This window comes from Neofelis nebulosa, chromosome 11, assembly GCF_028018385.1.
Source record: "Neofelis nebulosa isolate mNeoNeb1 chromosome 11, mNeoNeb1.pri, whole genome shotgun sequence".
Taxonomy (NCBI): Eukaryota; Metazoa; Chordata; class Mammalia; order Carnivora; family Felidae; genus Neofelis; species Neofelis nebulosa.
Window position 1 is genome coordinate 65,206,384 of NC_080792.1, and position 14,278 is coordinate 65,220,661.

A 14,278-nucleotide genomic window follows, 5' to 3' on the forward strand; every position below is an offset into this window, starting at 1 on the left:
GGTCATGAAGAGGGATGAGGGCCAAAGGCAGAGGCTGAGAGGTCACTCCCTAGAGCCCAGGTCCCTGGTTCCAGCTATGGTCACAGGCAAGGGATTGCAGAGGCACAGGGTGCCTGTGGGGCTCAGCCTTGTTCTCCGCACAGAGGAAAGCTGGTGGCAGGCCTGAAGCAGGATGACCACAGGCTGATGAGCTTTAGGCGGGTGACACAGATATGACCTCTGTGTGGATATGCACAAGGGGCTTGAACAGACGCAGGTGAGAGATAAGGGGCTTAGACCTGGGGTTCAGCATCAGAGATGGAAAAAGAAGAGCCCCCCAGCATGTTCTGGAATTTGAAGTTTGGGTGAGGGGAAGAACCAAGGACAAGCTGGAGAGAGTGGTGGCCTGTGCTGACCTTTAGACCATAGGCCTTAGGAGTGGGTGTTAGGAGTGGACAGCCTTGGGGCCAAAGGAGACAGACAGTGGGAGGCGGCAGCTGTCCCCACCCTTCTGCAGAGGCACTTTGGGAAGGCCGAGGTAGCCGTGTCAAGGTCAGGAGCATGGAAACCAGGCTGGCACAGGCTACGGAATGAAAAAAAAAAGGGTGGGCAGGCAAGCAAGTATGTTTTTTTAAAAGACATTTATAGAAAAATAGAGTTAAGGGATTTTTAAGTCTGGAAACGCTGGTGAGGCTGGCCTAGAAGCTCTGGTGCTAGGGCTGGGGGTCAAGTGAGCATGTGGGGAGGCAGGGGGCCAGGGGACACACCAGCTCTCTGAGGCCTTTGGCACATCCATTGGTAACAGCAGGAGCTGGCTGGCTTCTCCCATGTGTGGTCCTGGTCCTGTCCTGAGCTGGAGAGGTGGGCAGTCCTGGGTGTGGCCCTCGGGGGAACATAGCTGTAACCACCCATGGTCCTTGTTGGGTGGGCCTCAGCCCAGGTATAAGGCAGCAGAAGAGGTTTTAGAAACTGATGTCAACGGGGCGCCTGGGTGGCTCAGTCGGTTAAGCGCCCGACTTCGGCTCAGGTCATGATCTCACGGTGAGTTCGAGCCCCGCGTCGGGCTCTGTGCCTACAGCTCAGAGCCTGGTGCCCATTTCAGATTCTGTGTCTCCCTCTCTCTCTGCCCCTCCCCTGTTCATGCTCTGTCTCTGTCTCAAAAATAAATAAACGTTAAAAAAAAAAAAAAAGAAAAAAAAAGAAAAACTGATGTCAAGGCTCTGTCTAGCATCCTCAAGCCACCGGCAGCAGGAGCCCCCCCCCCCAAGGTTTGGATCTGAACCCTGCCCCCAGAGTCTCCTGGTCAGAAGATCCGAAGTCTGAGACTCTTTTTCTAACCAGGTCCCAGGTGATAACACTGAGTAAACAGTCTCAGACAAAATGACTGAAGTGGGGTGGGGAAGGGAGGAAGGCCAGAGTCAGGACACAGCGTTCCTCCCTGTCCCAGACCCGTGCTGCAGGCTGGTCTAAGGGCCACAGCCCACGCCTGGTGGTCCAGGTCGAGGGTTCTAGGTAGGCCCAGGCCTGGAAACAGGGCCAGGCCACTGTACCAAGTGAAGGTTGGGAAGGCCCAGGGGCCAGGAAAGGGGAACAAGCAAGAGCTCTAGTGAGCTGTAGTCAGGAGGACAGAAAACTCTGTGGTGTGGATACAGGTCCCCAGCCCTGAGTCCCTATGGGGATCCAGAGTGACAGACCTGCTACCATGAGCTGAAGTCCCCAAAACCTCGGCTGGGTTTTTTCTTGGCTACAGGGACAGCTGCACTGGTTGACGGTTCTTCCTCTGATACACGTTTCCTAGAAAGAGAAGAACCACTCTAGCTGCTGTGTACCAATTCCTGGAGCTGGGGGCCCACACCCTCCCACAGCTCCCCTCAGCGTGATGTCACACAGCCACATACCCCCAGCCCCAAGTCCTCAATCCCCAGCCTGCGCAGTGGCCCCCATGGCCCCTGCTCGTCCTCACCACTGGTGGGTTCTGACCCATGGGCACTGGTAAGCTTGGAGAGCACCATGCAAAACGGGACAACAGCCCTCGCTCCACTCACGTGGCTGCTGGATTGATGTACTTGCCCACCCCCTGGCGGTACGTCTGGGGACCCTGGCTCCCCGGCTTGGGCTGGCTTGTTTTCACTGTGCTTTCTGGGGCCACCTCCTCGAGCTGCGTCTTCTTCCGCTCCTCAGCAATCTGTGAGGGAACAGGACAACAGCTGGCCCGGAGCTCCTCAGGCTGGGCAAGTTCCCCAGAAGCCCTGCCCACCTGGTGGCTGAGGCCCCCTCACCTGAGCGTCGGCCTCCTCGTAGGGGTCCACAAACACCGTGGTGGAGTCAACGCGGATCTCTTCCTAGCAGCGGAGGGAGGCAAATGAGGGGCCGGCAGAAGGCAGCAGGCCCCTCCTAAGCCACCTGCCTGATGCCAGGCCTGAGCAGCGGTCCCTCTACTCTCCCTGAGTACATACCTTAGGGCGGTCAGTTTTGGGGTCACTCTCCACATTCTCCATGGCTGTCAGTGTGTCAAAGCCCCCAACAACCCTGCGGCAGGGGGACAGGGGTACCTCTGTGCTGCAGGCAGTGAACCCCCAAAAGCCAAGTCCCTGTGGCATGCCAGGAAGAAGGGCAGAGGATGGGCCTGAGAAGGTCCCATAGGGGTGAGGGCCATGGCCCGGGGAGGAGGGGCCGAGGGGAGAGGTAAGAGCAGGGCCAGTGGGCCACCTGGCTTGTTCAAAGTTTTATTGGGACGTAGCCACACCCATTGCTTTTATGCTAGTGCCTTTGGCGCTACAGACAGCTGAGCTGAGGATTGTGACAGACCATGAAGCCAGGAAACTGGAAATACCACCTGGGCCTTCACAAGACAAGAGGACAGAAAACAAACATGGACCAGACTTGAGAATTGGAACCATCCAGAGGAGAGCCTGACGGGGGTGAGTTCAGGGAGGGCAGCCGGCCAAAGGGGGCAAGAGCTCCTCTCCTCTCAGCCAGCAGGTCTGCATGGCCATGACTGTGGCAGTGATGGTGATGAGGGCAAATGAGCATGGAGCCAGGTGAGGGGGAAAGGCAGTGAGAGGGTCCCACTGGGGAAGAAGCCCACCCGCACCCCAGACCTCAGCAGCAGCTTCTCTTACCGCCCGAAGATAGTGTGCTTCTTGTCAAGGTATGCGCAGGAGCGGAAGGTGATAAAGCTGGGCAAGGAAGAGAGGGCATCAGGACGAGCGTGCACACTCCCCCACCCAGCCTGACTTGGGTCATGGCTTCTGGGCACAAACCAGGCGTCCTCGTCCCTCAAGAGCTATTCTGGGAAGCTGGAGCTCACTCGCGTGTGTGGCCTTCATGCCCTGCCCGTCCAGGGGACCAGGACCCCTGGCTCCCCAGGAAGAGGCCCAGGGCACAGCTGCCTGGGAAAGAGCAGGAGAGGCTGTGCCTCCAGACCTAGCTACTGCCACCTCCTGTCGGGCAGACACCCAAAGCCTGCAGGGAGAGGCTGCTGGGGGAGTGAGTGGCTGGGGAAACTGGACACCAGAGCCCACACCAGTGTGACAGCAGCTCAAGGAGCAGGGACTCTGAACTGGAAGAAAGGACATGAGCAGGAAAGGGAGCAAAGACACTGAGGAACATGGGTAAATACCCATAAACACTGAGCAAGTAAATTTTTACATCTAGTTTGGTATAAAAATGAGTGAAATTTAAATGCCTAAATATACTAATGTGAGATGGTAGAGCTGGGGGGCCAGGACTGGAAGGATCTGTCTGGGAGGGAGACAGAGATAACTAACTAGTAACTACAGACTTTAAATAAATCTACTTAAGTGACACATCTAACTTCCAAATCAGGAGAAAGAGAAAAGAAATGAAAAATATTTTTTATTTTTTTTAACAATTATTTTTGAGACAGAGAGAGAGCATGAACGGGCGAGGGTCAGAGAGAGGGAGACACAGAATCTGAAACAGGTTCCAGGCTCTGAGCTGTCAGCACAGAGCCCGACGCGGGGCTCAAACTCACGGACCACGAAATCATGACCTGAGCTAAAGTCGGCCGCTTAACCGACTAGCCGCCACCCAGGTGCTCCGAAAAATATTTTTTAAAAGGGTGACTAGAAAGCACAAATGAAGGTAACAGAAAGCAATCCAGACACCGTCTGGAAAGTTAGGTATGCACTTATGACTGTCAGGCTGAGGTAAAATAGTCCCCACTCCAGCATGTGCTGTTAGAAAGACAGCCCCAAGACTTCAAGGATCTGGAAAGCTCCAAGTTAAAGGATGGAAGGAGATGTTTAACAAGAGATGGAGGCAAAAGCATTCTGGGGCGGATCCTGGTGCACAAGGGCATGAGGCCACACCCCTCGAAGCGGTGCAGGCCGGGTAGCCTGCTGGGACACGGTGCGATGCCACCCACATCCCCGACAACCCACAGCATGCACACACGCACACACGCACACACAGCTGGCAGGGACGGAAGGCTGAAGCACATTCCTCCAGGGACAGCACTCCCTCGGGGCCCACCAGGTCTGACCCGATGACAAGGCCAGCGGGCAGGTGTCCACAGACGTCAAAACCCACAACTGTGCAGACCTTAACTCTGGCCACCGAGTGGGTCACTCGCTACCACTCATTTCTAACACACATGGGGAACCTTAAAAGGGAATGAAATAGTCCCAAAGAAAAAAAAGGAAACAGAAAAACAATGAAAGGGCAAAGATATAATAGAAAGGAAGTAAAGTCTCAAATTAGTTCTTTGACCTAAGAAGAAAGTGCCGTCAACATATACAGACTCAAATGTCTTCAGGGTGGAGAGTAAGACGCTAGACTAAGAAAGGAGAGAAAGAGAAGAGAAACAGGAAGAAGCCATTAAAGATGGAAACTGAGGGAATTTACATGAAGTAAAAACAGAGAAGCCTTTCGTGAGCCATTAAGGAGAGTGGGAAAGGAGATACGGTGAGCAACAGGAAAAGAGATGCCATGGAAGCAAGTTTGGAAATCTAGACATGGACCAGTTACATTCTGGCAAAACAGAAACGTGGGTCAGTTGGCCCACGGAGTGGAATCTGACTAAGGAATTAGAGTGAATGATCTGCAAAAGCTGTCCTTGACAAGCTAACTGAACAAGCAGCTGACTCCAATCTAAGTTTAACCACCCCAGGCTATAAAGTGAGGGCAGGCTCACTGTGCAGGCTGCACCCTCTCAGACTCTGGTCCCACCAAACCAGTTCTGACAAGCCACACCTGGCTCCAGAAGATAGATAGTGGCACATGGTCTAAAACAGTGGTCGTCGGACCATCATCGCACAGCAAGGACCAGACCGGGTTTACTCCAGAACAAAGGACTGACAGACAGCAAGGCTGGTCAGCCCAGAGGCTACATCCACAAATTCCAGGAGGAAAGGAAAACCATAGGACCATAGTAACAGATGCTAAGAGAAAAACATCTGGAAATGCCACAGTCTCTCCAAAACAGTAGGCCCCAAAACAAATTTGATCAGATGGCAAAACAGCATGTTACGCCCACTCCTCTCCTTACAGGCCTATGAAGTGACTGGTGTTCATACTAGAAGAGAAGACAGAACACCACCTTGTGCTGATAAACGTGAGTATCTAGAAAACCCAAGACACTCTTAACAAAAACTATCTGAGTTATAAGAGAATTTGATAAAGTAGCTAGATATAAAATAGACTTTCTCGGGGCGCCTGGGTGGCTCAGTCGGTTGAGCATCCGACTTCAGCTCAGGTCATGATCTCATGGTTTGTGAGTTCGAGCCCCGCGTCGGGCTCTATGCTGACAGCTCGGAGCCTGGAGCTTGCTTCAGATTCTGTGTCTCCTTCTCTCTCTGCCCATCCCCTGCTTGTGCTCTGTCTCTCTCTCTCAAAAATAAATAAATACATGTAAATAAATAAATAAATAAAATAGGCTTTCTCCACATGCGCAACAGAATTGGAAAAGAATTCTCATTACAAAAATATCACAAGTCATAAAATCCTTAATGAACAGGCTTATCCAGGAAGGCAGGGAGCCCAGGTGAAGAAAACTATAAAGCCACATTAAAAGATACAAAACACAGCCTTACGGAATGTCAAGACACATTCATAAATGGAAGAGGTCATACATCTATCCTTCCAAACTATCAACATCACATCACTCCAATTAGAACCCCCATAGTCTGCTGTAGATAAAATGATCTTAAAATCTGGGGTGTGTGGCAGGCTCAATCGGTGAAGCATGCACTCTTGATTTTGGGGTTTTAAGTTCAAGCCCCATACTGGGTGTACAGCTTGAGAAAAAAATAAAATCAGGGCACCTGGGTGGCTCCATTGGTTAAGCGTCCAACTTTGGCTCCGGTCATGATCTCGTGGTTTGTGAGTTCGAGCCCCACATTGGGCTGTCTGCTGTCAGCACAGAGCCCACTTTGGATACTCTGTCTCTCTCCCTCTCTGCCCCTCCCCTGCTTATGCATGCTCTCTCTCAAAAAGTCTTTTTTTTTTAATGATTATTTTTGCGAAAAAGATCACGCGCATGCACACGCACACAAGTTGGGGAGAGGCAGAGAGAGGGAGAGAGAGAATCCCAAGCAGGGTCCACACTGTCAGTACAGAGCCCAACTCGGGGCTCTTGGTCCCATGACCCTGAGGATCAAGACCTGAACAGAAATCAAGAGTCAGATGCTCAACTGACTGAGCCACCCACATGCCCCTGTATTTTTAAGAGCTTTTTAGTCATTGATATTCCAGATGTTTTTCCCAGGTATTTTCCATTTGACAAGATCCCAGATAATATTTTGTTTTAATGTTACTTTTTGAGAGAGAGAACAGGGGAGGGGCAGAGAGAAAGCGGGGCAGAGAGAAAGTGGGGCAGAGGATCTGAAGCAGGCTCTGTTCTGAGAGCAGAGAACCTGAGGCCGGGCTCGAACTGTAAGTTCGAGATCATGACCTGAGCCCAAGTTGGGACACTCAATGGACTGAGCCACCCAGTTGACTGCCGTTGACTCACCTCTAATATGAGGGTGCCCATCAGAGCCCCTGTCAAGTGTGCCTGGTTGGCCCCAGACACCATGGGCACAGTGGAGAAGGGGGTGCTGGGACTGCCTGGGCCCCAGGGTGTCCTCTCTCAAGGGAGGCCCCTTTTGTATCCTGATGGTCCCCTAGCTTAGGTGACTCGTTCCAGGTGATTTTCCATAAATCCTTTACATCCTAAGCCAGGGCCCTCCTGCTGAGTGCTTCCTACAGAGAAGGCGCTCCTCCAGCAGGTGTTCTGGGAGAGGCCCGGCTCCTTTCCCCACCCCCTCCCAGGCATGTGTTACATCCTTGTGTAAATCAGGGCCTAATTCCAGATTATATATACATATGCACACACAAACTTCCTCATAAAAAGTGAGCAAAGAGGAAAGAGTTGACAAAGAACAAGCAGAAACTAAAGACTTTTAAAAATCAGAAATAATGAAACTCAGTGAACTCCTCCAGCTCCCAAGAGAGGGAATGATTGAGGCCAAGCGAAACCCTGCCTGGCTGGGCACCCCCATTCTACCCAGCTGCACGGCTCTGTGGGGGAATCCCATCAAACGTCCAGGAAAGCCACCACTCCTGCTCCGCTCGATGCCACCATCATCAGCCCCCACATTGCACAGACCGATCTCCCCTGCCCTGCCAGCCCCATTGTGCAAGGCTCCTCCGGAAAACTGTCTTGCCGCTGCCCCACAGACACCCCCCACCCCTGTCCCTCCCAGGTTGAGTCTAGCTGTTCCCCTTCCCACACTCACTTCCGGTGGGCCCTCACCCCTCGCCTTTTCATCTAGACCAGGGCGGCCAGGTCTTTACTTCCAGCTCATTCTCACCCCCTTGGCTGACCCACTAGGACCAGGCTGAGTGTCCCAAGCATCTCGCACCTCAATGCTGCAAGCAGAATTCTCACACCCTCACTGGGTCTCCCCATTTCTAGAAACGCATTACAAGTTCTAGCCGCCCCCGCCCCCCACCATGCCCTCTCCCCACAGCCCGGGCCAGCCACACCCACACCCGCATCTGCCTCCTACAGCCGCTCTGGGTCTCTGTGTAACCACCCATGTCTATTCTTTCATGGACACATACAAAGCACACACACCTGGGGGGTGGGGGAGTGGTGAGTCTCCCCCCGGAGTGCTGCCCACTTTCTGGGTGGGATTCAGGTAGTGTATGCTCTCTAGGGCAAAGCTGAGAGGGAGGACCCACCCACAGCTGCCGGCTGACTCACAATTGAGACTTGTTGGTGTTGGGCCCCGAGTTGGCCATGCTGAGGATACCCCGGCCCGTGTGCGAGAGGTTGGGCCGGAATTCATCTTTGAAGGGCTTTCCCCAGTACGACTCCCCACCTGGAAGAGAAAGCAGCATGACTGGCAGTAAGAACGACTGGGTCCCAGGCCAAGTGCAGCCCAAAGGACGAAGCCCAGCTCTGGAAATGTGTGTTGAGTCCCAAGGGGCACTGCCAAGTACCTCAGAGGGCAGCCCTGGCCCCGAGGGACCCTCATCACTATCTCCCCACGGAGTCCTCCCAGCCCCCAGGTCCTTCAGAGCCCCTACATGGGGCCAGGCCCCTCGTACAAGGAGTAGAAGGTGAAAACCACAGGTTATTACTGCTCACACCACGTGGGGTGAGGGAGTGGCCTGGGCCCAAGGAGCCAACAGGCTGAAGGGTTCAAGAGGCAGCAAGAAGGCAACATGTTGCTTTTCATCCTCTAACCAGGCCTTACAACCATCTCAAAATGAGAAAACTGAGGGATGTGCCTGAGGTCACACAGCAGGTTGGTGGCTGGTCTGTCAGATTCCACATCTGGAGCTCTCAGCACAGCCTGCACCCACCTACCCCCTCGCGGCCTATGAAGCAGCCAAAGCTGCCAGGGTGGCCCCCATACTAGTACCTACCTGTGCCTGTGCCAGTGGGGTCTCCTCCCTGGATCTGTGAGAAGACAAGAAGCCAGTCAGCAAGCTGTACCCCTTGAGCCCGAGGCCCTGCCTGGCCCTCCTGCCACCGCCCACCACCACTGGCTGAATGAACTCCCCACCTGCCAGGGGGGCTCAAGGGAGTTCTGGGTGAGGACAAGGCCCTCCCAGGCCACTTCTCTGCACAAGCCTAGTGTGGCCAGGCTGGGGACTCTTAGGGGTCAGCCTGCAGGCTCCCTGCCCTGAAAAAAAGGGGCTCATAGGAATGACTCCCAGGAGTCACCTGCAGGACTCACGCTGGCCAGGAGTCACAGGGCCCCTACAGAGGAGCAAGTCTTTGGCCAGTGCTGACTCTTGTCACTCACCACAAAGTTCCTGATGGATCTGTGGAAGATGGTACCGTTGTAATACTGCTTCTTGCAGAGTTTGATGAAGTTTTCACAGGTTTTTGGTGTCTACAAAATAGCCCAGATACTTCTGTGAGGCAAGGAGCAACTGATGCAAAGATCACAACTGCCACCCAGGGCCCTTACCGTGCAGGGGCAATGGTCTGCTGCCCAGCCCAGACATGGTAAAGAAGGACCCGTGAAGCTAAATGACAAGACACTTGTATCTGCCGTGACCCTAAGCCAGGGCCGTGGAGAGACACTTGAACAAGTCGGGGGCAGGGGTGTGTGTGTGGAGCCTGACCCCTTTCGTGTGAAGGTTGTGCACGCAACTGCTCAGAGCACGGACCAAGGAAATGCAGTGCATCGCTAACAGGGTCCCTAACAGAAAGGGAGGTGGGGGCCATACTTTCTGGAGACCAAGTGGAATTTTGTACCACAAGCATGTGCCAAGTGCAGCTATGTATTTAAGACCCTGGCAAGGGCCTGGAGTTAGGTGGAGGGGATGGCGGCCACCTACCATGTCGCAGTGCAGCTCCAGATTGAGGTCGCCCTTGTTGGTGTGCAGCCGCACATAGCCCTTCTTCTTCACAAACTGGTAGCGCAGCACATCCTCATCGATGGCAGCTGCAAACCGAGGCCAGAGCTCTGTGCTGCCCTCCATCTCGGGCAAGCCCACCCCACACCAGACTCTAGGGCCGGGGACGCAGCCCCAGCTTTGGGGAGAGCCCAAGGGTCTTCCTGGGCTGAGCATAGGCTCACAGGGGCCACAGTGGCAGGACAGGGTGAGTATAGAGGTAGAGGGATGAGGAAGGGCTCCAAGGTTAAGGAGGTACCTAGAAAAGCCTGGACACAGCAGGCTAGGAGGGGCAAAGGCGATGGTGGGGACTTGGCAGGCTGAGAACACAAGAGGAAGGGGCGTGGGGACAGTGCCAAGGTGGGACGTGGGCTGGAGCCCAAAGCAGGGCAGCCCCGGCAGGTGGAGGGAGGACCTTCTACTCCCGGCCTGGCCCCCCCTGCAGCCTCTGCCATCCCAGACAAACATACTTTCCAAAAGGGCCCATGGCTGCCTGACCATGCCTGAGTTGCCTAAGCACCCATGAAGGCCAGGCACGATAGAGTGATGCTCAAGGGGGCGCCCTGCCCTTGGACGCTGTTAAGCAGCACTGCTGGAGATGAAGGTGCAAAGGCAGCTACCTGCTTCATGCGTAGTCTCTGGAACCATGGCAGTGGAGGTGAAGGAGGCGCTGACCTTGCCGGTGGAATAGTGCGCCTGGAGAGGAAACCACATGGGTGCATTAGTGGTGCCCTGAGAGGCCGGGGCCCCACTGCTCAGGCCCTGCTTGGTGCCCTTCCTCCAAGAAACTGTCCACGGCCGCCACCCACAGAGCCCAGCAGGGACCTCCTGGGGGCCGGGCCCTCTAAGAGCTCATGGACTGAGGGGACCAAGCCAGTGTGCCCGCAACACAGGGCCCCGCCTGTGCAGGAGGCTGAGGCTGAGCTGGCCAAGGCTCTCGTGTAAACTGAAACCCTGGAAGTAAGTAGAAACTGGTCACCTCTGGTATTCACAGTTCCAGGGACTCTAGTTCTTTTGCAAACGTTTCCACTTTTTACAGTAAACACACTGCCTTTTTAATCAGGAAAAAATAAACCCCAATAGGTTTTATTTTTATCTAAGACAGTGGGAAAAAAAAGATTTCTCCCCATTAGAAGAAAATAAATCAAAATACTAAGTGCTGCTGTTTTAGAGGAATGGGATTATTAACCACAACCTTTCTTTTCTTACTTTTGCAAATTTTTCTGGATAATTCTTTAAGGATGGAGCCTCAGAGCCCCCTCTATCCTCCTCATCCCCCATAGCCCTGCCCGAACAGGCCATGTGTGGCCTCCAGCACCCCACCTGCCATCCCCAGCCTCCTGAGGCCCATTTTCAATGCAGCCCACCTATGGGCCTCCAAGGGGCACGTGGGCTCTGAGGGGTCCTGGCCACCCCCCTCCAAGTGTATCCCAGGGCCTCCATGAGTCCCTTCACCAAGACCTCTGAGGGGCTGAGCTGGGCAGGCTGGCTGAGCTGGCAGCTGTGTGGCCCTCTGCCTACTCACAGCATTCAGCTTGTCCACTTTCTTCTTCTCTGGGACTTTCATGGTGGCAGCCAGAACCTCGTCCCCTTTGAACTCTTTGTAGAGCTCCTGCAGCGTCTCTCGGGTCTCGGCGTTTGTATTTTTCAAATAATAAGATGGGTCCTGTTTGGCCTTTTCTTCATCTATAAAACAGCACAGTGGCCCTGATCAGCCAAGCCCCCAGCAATGTCCCCAGATGTGCACGACAGGGACAGGAGGCCAGAGCCCGCTGTAATAGTGGAAGCCCAGGCTAGGACTTAGGCTGGGTAACCTGAACCTCCATCACAGTGATGCTTTCCTGGTAGCTATGATGAAGAAAAGGGTGTGCAGAGGGAGAGAGAGCGAGGAAACGGCTCACAAGGGTACAAGTCAACCCACCCACAGTGTTCTCCACAGTCGGCTCTGGTCTGTCCCCAGCCGTGACCTGGCCCCAGTGGCTCATATACAGCCCTGCACCAAATGACACTGGGGGCAGCAACCAACTAGCTGAACAGAGGCCACAGTCACCACCCCTCACTGACTACCTATTCCCACAATGAGAACAGAGCCAATTTCTAAGAAGCGAGTGGAGGACCTGGGAGAGGAAGCAGCCTAGAAGGGCCTTGGAGCTGGGTATTGAGTGGGGAAGAGGTGGCAGCCAGGCCTCCATGGCATGAGGCGGTGGGCACCAAGGATACTGGCCCCAGCTGGGACGCCCACAACAGGCCCCCTGTGGGCAGACATGGGCCAACAAGGTCCTGCCAACTTCAGCACAGAAGCTAAGAGTAGCTAGTCTAGGCTTGAGCAAGACTCCTGGATGCTCCAGCCCTCAGGAAGGTGAGGTAAATTACCCAGAAAGCACTGGCACCCAAACCCCTGGCACGCAGACCAGCTGCCATTGCACCTACCAGGATCTGTTATTTTTATGTTATTCTTCACATGAAAGAAGTTGGAGACATTGAATTTGTCCAAATTGGTGGGGTCCTGCAGCAAAAAGAACACACACAGCACAGTGAGCCAGGCAGCAAGGGATGGGCAGGTGGCCTGAGTGCTGGGGTTGGGAAGGAGAGGCCAGTGGCAGCACAGAGATCTGGGGTGTCGAGCAGGGAACGGAGGGTGGGTGTCAGGGGTCAGGGAGGGCTCTGCCTGAGCACGGCCAGGAGCAGGGGTGGGGTGGGGACAGTGATACAAATGGCTAGCTGCTCTCCAAACTGTGTCCCCTTCTCCCTAGCACACGGAAGATGAGCATGTCTCGCATCAGGCAGCCATGGGACGGATGGAGTTTCGTGGAAGGGATGCAGGCAGAATGGGGCACCCATCTTAGCCTCCCACATGCCACACCCCACGCTCCCTTCGGCCGGCTGCCACAGACCCCGTGGTGCCTCAGGTCCTGGTGACAGCAAGCCCACACTGTGGGAGGGAATGTGCACGGACCTCCGATGAGGACAGGATAAGCCCTGGACGGGAGGGGTCCACAAAGGCCACCCCTGGTTTCTAAGTCCAGGTCTTTCAGGAACCCATTCTCTGACACTCAGAGGCACTCCCTAGCCCTACGCTCACCACTGGGGTAGAGCACACGCCAGCCCATCCTCTCCCACTTGGATACGGAGATGGCTCTGGGGCAGAAAGGAGCGGCCTTGATGTAGCAAGGGCAGGCACTGGAAGAAGAGATGTGAAGCAGCCTCGTGAAGGCCCAGGCTGACAGAGAGCAGGGGCGCTGCCAGGAGCTGAGGGCAGCTGGGAAACAGCAGGCAGGTCACAGAGCCTGGGTGGAGAGGTGGAGTTGGCAGAGGGGTGCCACGGTCCCTCCTGGGAACAGCAGTGGGAAGGGGACACCCACCTGGAGGGTGATGATGTCCTGCCGAGAGAAGGGCTCATCTGTCAGCAGGTCTCGGAAGTTCTTGGCCTTGATATTTAGTTGCTCCACTGCCTACAGCCAAGAGAGAGCCCACTGTTACAGTGCTGGCCCCAATGCTGGCACCAGGAGCCTGGAGCCCACCCAGATGACAGCGCCATCTCAGAGGTGAGGAAAAAGACGGGACCCACCAAGGGCTCACAGCAGTGGCCCCACCACTGAGGGCGGAGCTTGATGAGCCTGAAAGATTCAAATTCAGCCATTTGAGCAAAGCTCACCAAAGGACACTCTCAGGATACACATCTTATGTCAATAAGCAGGCTCAACAAGGCCAGCCATGCATCTCTATCAAAGCCCTTCCACCAAATCTGTGCACTCTTTGGGCAAAAGTGACCCCTGGAGCCCCCAGGGTGGTACTGGCCACCAGGACCCTGCCAACAGCTGGTGACAGGTCTGATAACATCTCAGGGAGGGTTTCCCTGCAACATGGGGCCCACACCCTGCTCTGTACCCTGTGCTGGCATACCCAGAGCAGGAGGACAGGTATGGAAATCAGGGCCTCCTCACCCTCACACTTGCCCACCAGCCTGCATCTGCTCCTCCTGGGGACTCCACCAGGACGCGGTGGAGGGGGGCTCCATGCTCCCCTCAGCCCCAGGCCTGCCCTCAGAGCACAGGTTCCCTTCCAGGGCCCGGTCAGTGAAGATGAAGATGGTGGGAAGGACCCCTGGGGTACAAAAGAACTGGCCAGGTTTCAGGTCTGGAGGCTGCAGGAAGGGCACACCTCTTCCTGTCTGCGCTGACGGCTCTCAGAATGTAGGCTCCACGGGGACAGGCTGTGCCCACTGCACCCAGTGCAACCTTAACGCCAGCCCAGGGTTTCCCTGGAACATACACCCAAAGAGCCTGCATGGGACACAGTTCCCAAGAACCCACCTCATAGGTATAGACATTGCCTGTGGTCTTGACAGCTACGATGTGGGTGTTGTTGGTGAACACGGTGAATAGCACTGGGCAGTGGTACTTTCCTAGAAAGAAGGCTCATCATCAGGGAAATACAA

The 14,278-nt window shown here is 54.8% G+C and overlaps 1 protein-coding gene across 1 annotated transcript in view; it reads right to left on the reverse strand.

Annotated features, from left to right (window-relative positions):
- Positions 1–1,166: 1,166 nt before the first annotated feature.
- Positions 1,167–14,278, reverse strand: part of PPIL2 (peptidylprolyl isomerase like 2) — a 29,925-nt gene continuing 16,813 nt past the window's right edge. Inside the window, exons 7-20 of the mRNA XM_058692856.1 lie at positions 14,154–14,245; positions 13,203–13,292; positions 12,271–12,346; positions 11,366–11,526; positions 10,461–10,536; positions 9,784–9,890; positions 9,243–9,332; positions 8,860–8,893; positions 8,192–8,309; positions 3,102–3,158; positions 2,436–2,508; positions 2,259–2,321; positions 2,025–2,164; positions 1,167–1,773 (exon numbers count right to left, since the gene is read on the reverse strand). Of these exons, the coding sequence (XP_058548839.1) occupies positions 1,677–1,773; positions 2,025–2,164; positions 2,259–2,321; positions 2,436–2,508; positions 3,102–3,158; positions 8,192–8,309; positions 8,860–8,893; positions 9,243–9,332; positions 9,784–9,890; positions 10,461–10,536; positions 11,366–11,526; positions 12,271–12,346; positions 13,203–13,292; positions 14,154–14,245 (1,274 nt within the window). The 3' untranslated portion in view covers positions 1,167–1,676. The remainder of the gene's footprint in view (positions 1,774–2,024; positions 2,165–2,258; positions 2,322–2,435; positions 2,509–3,101; positions 3,159–8,191; positions 8,310–8,859; positions 8,894–9,242; positions 9,333–9,783; positions 9,891–10,460; positions 10,537–11,365; positions 11,527–12,270; positions 12,347–13,202; positions 13,293–14,153; positions 14,246–14,278) is intronic.